The sequence below is a fragment of the Mirounga angustirostris genome, unplaced genomic scaffold (assembly GCF_029215605.1).
Source record: "Mirounga angustirostris isolate CCGP_5_RB_7025 unplaced genomic scaffold, mMirAng1.0.hap1 SCAF_13, whole genome shotgun sequence".
In the NCBI taxonomy this organism is placed as follows: domain Eukaryota; kingdom Metazoa; phylum Chordata; class Mammalia; order Carnivora; family Phocidae; genus Mirounga; species Mirounga angustirostris.
In genome coordinates, this window is record NW_026991721.1 from 14,345,448 (window position 1) to 14,354,135 (window position 8,688).

The 8,688-nt window shown below is 62.5% G+C and overlaps 1 protein-coding gene across 6 annotated transcripts; it reads left to right on the forward strand.

Annotated features, from left to right (window-relative positions):
* The first annotated feature begins 874 nt into the window (after positions 1-874).
* PACSIN3 (protein kinase C and casein kinase substrate in neurons 3) lies at positions 875-8,623 on the forward strand. Of its 6 annotated transcripts, none has more exons than XM_045893767.3 (11): positions 875-1,031; positions 3,906-3,978; positions 4,172-4,303; positions 4,463-4,619; positions 5,356-5,609; positions 5,712-5,867; positions 6,444-6,619; positions 6,767-6,887; positions 7,019-7,155; positions 7,570-7,691; positions 8,087-8,623. In XM_045893767.3, exons 3-11 carry the CDS (start codon positions 4,250-4,252, stop codon positions 8,200-8,202), a joined length of 1,293 nt encoding a protein of 430 aa, XP_045749723.1. In that variant the 5' UTR covers positions 875-1,031; positions 3,906-3,978; positions 4,172-4,249; the 3' UTR covers positions 8,203-8,623. The 6 variants fall into 6 exon arrangements, with proteins under 6 accessions (XP_045749723.1, XP_045749727.1, XP_045749724.1 ...); XM_045893771.3 differs by having other exon boundaries at positions 5,374-5,609; XM_045893768.3 differs by having other exon boundaries at positions 4,214-4,303.
* Positions 8,624-8,688: the final 65 nt, after the last annotated feature.

Sequence of the window (8,688 nt, forward strand, 5' to 3'; positions counted from 1 at the left end):
CTGCTAACCCGCCTCCCCTCTCTCCTGCCAGGCGGAGGGCTCGGTCGTCGGGTCCCCCGGCCCAGGAGGGATCGGGAGGGACGGAGAGGCCAAGCAGGTGGCGATTAGGTCAGCCTCGGAACATTCTTGGACCGCTCCAGTGGATATAAATAACAGACAGGCAGGCTGCGAAAAATCCCAGGGTGGGGGCAAAGAGGGTGAGAGAGAAGGGACTTATTGAGGGTGGGGTGGCAGCGTGGCGATCTGGAAAAAATCTACCAAAGCTGGTGACTGACAAGGGGTGGGGGTGGAGGGGCAAAGGGATTTAAGAATGAATCGTGGTACAGAATCTGGGACTAAGAACACGGAGGGGGAGGAGCGCATGCCTTTTTGCCCCACCCCCACCGCGTGTACAACGCAGTCCTCAGATTGGCAGGCAGGGCTGTGCATGGAAAGGGCACGGCTTTGGAATCCGGGTCTTGCCCGACTACGGATCTTTTGCAAGCTGCTGAAGGTCTCCCGGCCTCAGTTTCCGCATCTGTACAATGGGAATCCTAATGCTTCAAAGGGGGTGGTTGTGAGCCTCGCCGGAACTAACTTATAAGAAAGGCGTGCTCAGCAAAGAAATGTTAAGGCAGTGTAGCCCCCAGCCCTCCCTCCAAGGGGTACCCGGGCAGGCCCAACCCCTTCCCGCTTCCACGGGTCTCCCAGGCTCTGCAAAGGCCGGGAGGGGCAAAGCCGAAATCCGACTCCCTTGAGCCGCGCGGCGCCACCCCGCGGAGCGGGCGCCGGCGCTTCTCGCGTTGCAGCCGATGCCCCACGGCCGCGCTCCGGGAGCCGCGGGTCGCCGCGATGCCTGCAGCCCCTGCGCCCCGGCCTCTGGCCGGTGGGGTTGGGGCCGCGGCCTCGAGGAGAGGGCGGGGCCGGGGGCCGGGCTTCCCGGGGGAGGGCCCGGCGCGCTCCGGGAGGCGGTGGCCCCGGCCCGGGCGCGGCAGGACTCCGGCCGGAGCGTGGCCGGACCCCCACCCGCCCAGACGCCCAGGAAGGACGCGGTGAGTGCTGCCCCGGCGGGAACCGCGGGGAGGCGGCGGCGGGAGCGGCGAATCGATCCCGCCCTCTCCTCCGGCTCCTGAAGTTTGCAATGGGACCGACTCCCGCCCTGGGAGCCCCCACTCTGCGCGAGGACGGGAAGAGCGCCGCCGAGCCGAGGGGGTGTCTCATCTGCGGCGCGGCGCACCCCGCGATTTCCCAGGCCGGCGGAGGAGAGGGCGGCATCGCGGCTGGAGGGCCACACCATGTCCTAGGGCTCCTCAAAGGCCCCCAAACGCCCCGGGGACCCCTCGCTCTTTGCAAAGAGCCCTAATTCCTGGGCCGCTGCCCCGGGTCACCTTCTGGAGTCCACGGCCGGGCTGGCCCAGGCAGGGTGCGCCCCCTCCCCTCAGCGGTGATCTGCTGGCCCCACCCCCGCCGAGACCAAGTTCAACAAGTTTGGCAAAGAAGTCCCAGAGCCTCCATGGCTGGGCCCGGCCCGGCCGCTCCGCGTGGGCTCCACCGGCTCCGAGTGGTGCAGCTCCGGGCCGGCAGGCGGGCCGGTCGAAGGGCGCCGTCCATAAGGGCTGAGGCCATATACACGGGCAGCCACTGGGCTCCGAGGGTTGGTGTAGAGGCTCCGGGTTTGGAGTGCGTCATCAGGGAGCAGGCACCTCGGGCGGCAGGTCGGGTTTCCAAAAGTGCCCCTTTGTTATGCCCCTCCCTGGCCCTGCCTCCTCCCCTTTCCCTGCGCCACCCCTTCCCCCACCCTCCGGGGCGGCTCTAGCTGCTGGTTCCAGCCACTCTAGCCTAGGCACCCCTCTCTGGACCAGTGGGCCGCCCACCACTGTGCCTCCACATCCTAGGGCTGCGGCCGCCCGGGAGGCGCTGCTGCAGGAGGCCTTGGGCGCAGCCTGTGACTCAGGGGGACGGGCGGGGCAGGACGGCCGTGCTCCCTCCCGGGGGCCTGCCCCCAGCTTCTGGGAAGGTGGGGGCTGGTCTGCGCGGAGGTGGGGGTGGGGGGACCTACCTGCCTTAGGTAGGGAGAGTGGGTTCTTCCCCGAGTCTCAGCACTTCCTACCTTGGCCCCGGCGGCTCTGAGGAGACCGTGCCAAGCGCCCTCGCAGACTTCTGCCCGCCCAGTAGGTCGTGGCTACCTGGGCTGGAAGCATTCATTATCTGCCTTCAGAGCTCTTGCCGGTGGCCGAGTGTGTTCTGGGGACCAGTCTGGGTCTCTGCTGAAGTCAGGAGGCTCGGGGTGCCCCTCATGGCACGCAGGGCCCACCCCCATAGCTAGATGCAGCCAGGGCTGTGGGGCCTGGCTGTGCCTGGGACTCGGGCTTGTGTTTGCTCTGGGAGGCGGGAGGGAGCAGTGCCAGCCCTGCACACACAGCTTGCTCTGTTCTGGGGCCAGAGAGAGGGAACGGGTGGGGGGCAGGTCTCCCGGGAGCCTGGAGGCTGGAGCAGGCAGGGGGCCCAGGCCCCTGGATGCCTGACTGGGACTGCTCCGAAGGCCCTGTGATTTACAGCTGCGGCTCTGTTTCTCTCCATCTGGTTGGCAAGTCCTTTCTGGGTAAATGGGGCAGGCTCAAGAAGAAGCAAGGGGAAGTGCTGAGGACCCCGGTGGGCCAGCCACTCTGTCCCTCTCCTGCTCTGTACCCAGGCCGCAGGGCTGCACGCCTCAGCTCTCTCTCCTGTTAGCTTAGGGCTGGATTCCACCTAGGCCAAGCTTTCTCACAGCTGCTGTAGCCAGCAGGTTTCCTGGTCCTTTTCCTGTTTCTTCATTCAGCTACCAGCTCCAGTGCCCAAAGAAATCCGCAAATTGGACCCCCTCTGTCAATGACTGGGGACAGATCCTCTCCTGTCAGTGACGATCCGATGGAATATATAATATATAGCCTGACGGAGGGCTCACAAGGGGCTGCGTGAATGGGGGTAGAGCAGTGGGGTCCGGGAGACTGGAGTTTTGAAGGATGGATAGTGGCTTGTCAGTTTGGAGGGGAGCAGTGTGATAGAGCCCTGCTTTGGGGGCAGTGGGCACCTACTCTGTCCCCGTGGGCCTGGCGGTGTCCCTTGGGCTTGCTCAGAGGAGGAAGCGGTTTCCTTCTAGGGGCTTAAGTCAGTGCTGGGGACAGCTGAGCCACTGCCAAGAGGCAGGAGGGGAGTGGCCGCGTGCCACTGTGTCCTCTAGCCTCTGGGGTGGTGGCTCTGGGGTTGGAATCCACCTTGCCCTCCTCTACGGTTCTGGTGCACACTCTTAGAATGGCTGATGGCCTCTCGGCATCCCCATGCTGCCCCAGACTCTGGGCTTTTTGAGGGCGGGGCTGAGTTGTTCATTACCCAGGGAGGCTTGTGGGACCTCAGTGGATGCTGTGGAAGACGATGAATGTCCCTTGTGACTGTCAGGCCCCTCACATTTCTTGCTCATTGCCTGTGAGTCTGAGACCAGCCCTGGCACGGAAGACCAGGAGGCAGAATTTCTACCTCACCAGGGCAGTAAAATGCACTTGTTCAGCTTCTTGGCCAAGATCAGACTCAGGCTTCCTGGCTCCCAGTCTGCTCTTGCGGGCAAAGGGAGTCACTGGAGTGTGGTCGGGCGCCCTCCGACTTGGCCTGGTCTGGTAAAGGGTCATCTTGTTGTTCAGGGGAAGGTAACAGGGCCTGGCGTGGGCAGGTATCCTCCGCTCTGATCTGTAGTGGGGAAGGGGGGCAGCGGGGCCCTATGCCCACCACCCACCCCCGCCTGCCACCTAATCCCCAGTTGGATCGTGTGACCTGCCTGGCATTCTCCTGGCTGGAATCTGGCGCTTCTGACAGCAGTTGCTATATCGGGGGAGCCGGGCACCGCCCTGGACGCTCTAGGTCCCTGCCCTCACCCCCTGCCTTGCTTTTGTTAGCTTCAAGGCAGAATCACAGTGGCAGCTTTGAGAGTTGGACATCCAGGTCCCTGAAGTGATCTCTAGGCCCCAGGTAGGTGGAATGAGGCTGGGTGGGGGAGGGGGTGGGCAGATTCAGGGCCCAATGGCCATCCTTTCTCCTATCCCAGCCCCTCCTGGGACCTTCCAGACCCCCACCTCCTAGCTCTGACAGTTCCTTGGATGGTAGGGATAGCCATGGGGACAAAGTCCAGGGATAGGAGAGGATCTTTTTCTCTCCCCAACAGTGTATTATCTGGCTTCCCTGCTTGCCCCTCTGCCCTCCACAGCCCCCATCCGCCACCATTCCGTGCTGCGGGGACACCATGGCTCCAGAGGAAGACGCTGGAGGGGAGGCCCTGGAGGGCAGTTTCTGGGAGGTGAGCAGCTGGGTCCTAGGTTTGGTGGTGGCACTGAAATGCACTCCCCCCCCGCCCCCACGGGCCCAGCCACATGTCCACCGGAGGAGCTGAGCTGTCAGCCCCAGCCCTGGAGGGGGCTTCTCCCCGGTGACACCACCTTTCTCCTGTCTGCCCCAGGCTGGCAACTATAGGCGGACCGTGCAGCGGGTGGAGGACGGGCATCGACTCTGCGGGGACCTGGTCAGCTGCTTCCAGGAACGAGCCCGCATTGAGAAGGCCTACGCCCAGCAGCTGGCTGATTGGGCCCGCAAGTGGAGGGGCACCGTGGAAAAGGGTGAGCCAGCGCTCGGGCCTTGCTGGCAGCAGAGGCCGCTGAGGGTGGGGAGATCAGGCGAGGCAGCTTCTTTTTTGTACCTCTTACGAGAAGTTTGAGGAAGTTTGAGGATTCGGCGTATGCCTTCCCTTTGAAGAGGGAAGAGCTTCCTGGTTATTCTTAACAGTTGTTAAGAATAATCTAGCTGTTAAGAGTTTGCAAAGTATGGTCGTGAGTTACTTTGATGTTTCTAACAGCCCTGTGGTGGAGATGGTCCTGTTCTACCCATTTTCTAGAGGAGAATCCAGAAATTCAGAGAGGCTAGGCAACTTGCCTGAAGTCATACAGCTAGGGAGAGCTGAACCTCGAATCTAGGCCTTCTGACTCGGGAGCTAGGGATCTTTCCATCCTAACAAGCTTGTTCTTCCCTCTGAGGCAATAGAGTGTAGTGGTTGATGCCGCAGAGTTGGGTTTGAACCTCAGCTGCAATGTTTTGGGCAGTTAACTTGCGGCTGTAATGCTTTGGGTGATTAGTTCACTTTCCTGGGCTACTGTTGTTCACCTGTTAAATGTTGATCGTGACTCTGTTTTCATGGTGGTGGGTAAGGATTCGGTGAGATCGCGTATATCCCTAAGTAGCCGCTGACCTCTTTGTTGTTCACCTTTGCATCCCCCGCTGCGGGCCTGGCACCCAGGGCAGGCCCCTGGGGTGAGGGGGGTGGGCTCATTTCTGGCGGCGTCCCTGGCCGGGTCCCAGCCCAGCCCTTCCCTGCAGGCCCCCAGTACGGCACGCTGGAGAAGGCCTGGCACGCCTTCTTCACGGCAGCCGAGAGGCTGAGCGCGCTGCACCTGGAGGTGCGGGAGAAGCTGCAGGGGCAGGACAGCGAGCGGGTGCGCGCCTGGCAGCGGGGGGCCTTCCACCGGCCTGTGCTGGGTGGCTTCCGCGAGAGCCGGGCTGCGGAGGATGGCTTCCGCAAGGCCCAGAAGCCCTGGCTCAAGAGGCTGAAGGAGGTGAGCCTGGGAGGGATGGGTCCCTTCCCGAATCCGCCCCGGGGCTGGAGGGGCCGGGGCTTGGCATTGCAGGGTCTCCGGATTTGTCCCCGTGCGTGCCAGGTTGAGGCTTCCAAGAAGAGCTACCATGCAGCACGGAAGGAGGAGAAGACAGCCCAGACTCGGGAGAGCCACGCAAAGGCGGACAGCGCCGTCTCCCAAGAGCAGCGGCGCAAGCTGCAGGAGCGGGTGGACCGCTGCACCAAGGAGGCCGAGAAGGTACCGGCGCGGGGCACGCCTCTCCCAGGCCCCGAACTCAACGCTCTCGTGCGCGTGGGCCACCCGCTGTCCAGATCATCACTTAAAAGAGGAGCCAGAGAAAAGCTGATGCTTTACCCAGGGCAAGAAACGGTTCAGTTTCAGGCGTTGGGAGCATCTTAGCAGTTGAGGGGACCGTCCAGCTCCTTTCCTTCCGCTGTGTCTCCTCCCCTCCCCCCCCACAAGCTCTCACGTTGCCTGCTCTACCAGAGCGCCCTGTCCTCCAGCTCTATCTGCTGCTCAGTTTCTACCTCCTCCAGGAAGCCTGTCCTGATTTCTCCCTCCCCGTTCCTCGAGGTTGACCTCATCTCACCCCCCCATCTTCGCTCACCAGACTCTGAAAGTGGCTGTGCCCAATGTCCCCTCCCCTGTTCGGCTGCTGGGGTCTTGGAGGGCTGGGGCTGTGGCCTGATTGCCGCAGGTGCCTGGTCTGAGGTCTCCCCGCGGCCCCCCCGCCCGCTGGCGCTCTGTAAATACTAGTGGAGTCCTGAGTGGAAGAAGGTCTGGTCCTCACCAGGCCCCTCCTCTCCCACCCAGATGAAAACCCACTACGAGCAGACGTTGGCGGAACTGCATCGCTACACCCCGCGCTACATGGAAGACATGGAGCAGGCCTTCGAGAGCTGCCAGGCGGCCGAGCGCCAGCGGCTCCTCTTCTTCAAGGATATGCTGCTTACCCTACACCAGCACCTCGACCTCTCCAGCAGCGAGAGGTATGGCCTGCGAGCTGGGCATGGAGGCCTAGGGGTAATGCTGGGTCTGCTCCATCTCCCTCGGGCTCTGGCCAGGCGGAATGAGTTTGGGGGGGCCGGTACTGGGGCCCAGGGCTCCCCAGGTTGAGGTTGTGCCTTGGGCCACAGGTTCCACGAACTCCACCGAGACCTGCATCAGGGCATCGAGGCAGCCAGTGACGAAGAGGATCTGCGCTGGTGGCGAAGCATCCACGGGCCAGGCATGGCCATGAACTGGCCGCAGTTTGAGGTCCGCATTCTGGGCTGGCTGGGACTGGGAGGGGCGGTGGGCTCAGCCTGGACCGCAGGAGGGAGGCTAGGGCTTGGGATGAGGGCTGCCACCACAGCAGCCCAGCCTGACCCTAAGCACTGTCCCCACAGGAGTGGTCCTTGGATACGCAGAGGACAATTAGCAGGAAGGAGAAGGGTGGCCGGAGCCCTGATGAGGTTACTCTGACCAGCATCGTGCCCACAAGAGATGGCGCTGCACCCCCACCCCAGTCCCCGGGGTCCCCAGGGTGAGAGCCAGAAACCTGGCTGTGGGAAGGAAATAGCTCTGCCCCCTGCCCTGCCCTCTTTCCCTCTGTCTCCTTCTCTTCATTCCCTCACACCTGAAGTGGTTGACAGTTGGTGCCAGGAACCTTAGGACTTACTTAGTAGTTGTCATGATGCCAGTGTTCACGGTGGTTTAGCTTTGCCAGGCGGTTCCCACGTTCGCGCTCATCTACTGCTCACGTCGGCCCTGGGTGGCAGGAAGCGCGCCAAGCTCACAAGCATGTGTGGCAGAGGTCAGACTAGGATCTTTCAGTTCTTTCCCACCTGCCTCTCCCAGGGTTCTTCCAGAGGGCGAGCCCTTGGCCCTGGGTCCTAGGCTCTCTTGCTCAAGGCGGTCTTGTGCCCTGAGCCTGCCGCCTTCTGTCTCCCCTCTCTAGCGGTGGGCAAGATGAGGAGTGGTCAGATGAGGAGAATCCCCGGAAGGCTGCCACTGGGGTGCGGGTGCGGGCGCTCTATGACTACGCCGGCCAGGAAGCTGATGAGCTGAGCTTCCGAGCAGGTACCCAGGGACGCCTTTTCTGTTCCTTTCCAGCCTTCCGCTACCCCCTCCCCTCCTTTACAACCTGAGCAGGGGTGTGGAAAAGGGAAGCCTGATGCCTGCTTCCCAAGGGCCAGTTGTGTGATTCTGAAAGGCTGCTCTGGGTCCAGCCCCCAGGAGTCAAGAGTGCCTGCTCTGAGCCCGCACCTCCCTCTCAAAGTCACCAGCTGGGGCCTGCTTGATGCCTTCAGGGTCTGGGGTGGGGTGGCTTGCGGACTTTGACCTCTCTTTGCCTGAGGCATGTCTCTTCTTGGGGCTGGGTTCTCCTACTACCTCCTCCCCCTCAGTCCTTGACCCAGTTGCAGGATTGGGGCTGGGCCAGGGCAATGGGTAGTGAGGAATCCCCTTTCCCCCAGGGGAGGAGCTGCTGAAGATGAGCGAGGAGGATGAGCAGGGCTGGTGCCAGGGCCAGCTGCAGAGTGGCCGCATTGGTCTGTACCCTGCCAATTACGTGGAATGTGTGGGGGCCTGACCTCCTGTGACAGCCCTTCTGCAGCGTTTCTCCACCTTGCATCAGAGCCCAGCTTCTCTTGGACTGCCGGACCTGAGGGCCCTGGACCATGGTGCCCCTGCTGCCCTTCTGTCCATTGAGGAGGAAGGAAGTCCTGGGACCCGGGGAGGGGATCCGCCTGCATCTAGGAAGGGACTGGTAGGGAAGGGCCAACTGAGTCTAGGCTGAGGGGGTAGATGGGGAGGTCAGGTGACGACAGAAGGGCTCAGGGGTGCCTGGGCCTCTCCAGGAATGGGTGGGTCTCCCCGGGAGCTGTGGACCCAGTTCCTGGTCTTAGTGTTTTGGGGTTCCTGGGGTGGTCTTGGGGTGAGTGTAGTTCTGGGCTAGCAGCACTCTCTTGTGGTTTGTTCTAGTGTGTATTAAACTTGGGGAAAAAAAAAAAGCCACTGTCAGACGTGTGTGCATCTTTTCTGATACTCCACCCTTGCCAGGCTGCAGAGAGCATCT

Excerpts from the sequence above, each read along its gene's own strand:
- PACSIN3 (XM_045893767.3), top strand. The coding sequence starts at position 4,250 with ATGGCTCCAGAGGAAGACGCTGGAGGGGAGGCCCTGGAGGGCAGTTTC. Across the intron at positions 5,610-5,711 it reads GGCTCAAGAGGCTGAAGGAG|GTTGAGGCTTCCAAGAAGAG; the intron begins GTGAGCCTGGGA and ends CGTGCGTGCCAG. Across the intron at positions 7,692-8,086 it reads TGAGCTGAGCTTCCGAGCAG|GGGAGGAGCTGCTGAAGATG; the intron begins GTACCCAGGGAC and ends CCTTTCCCCCAG.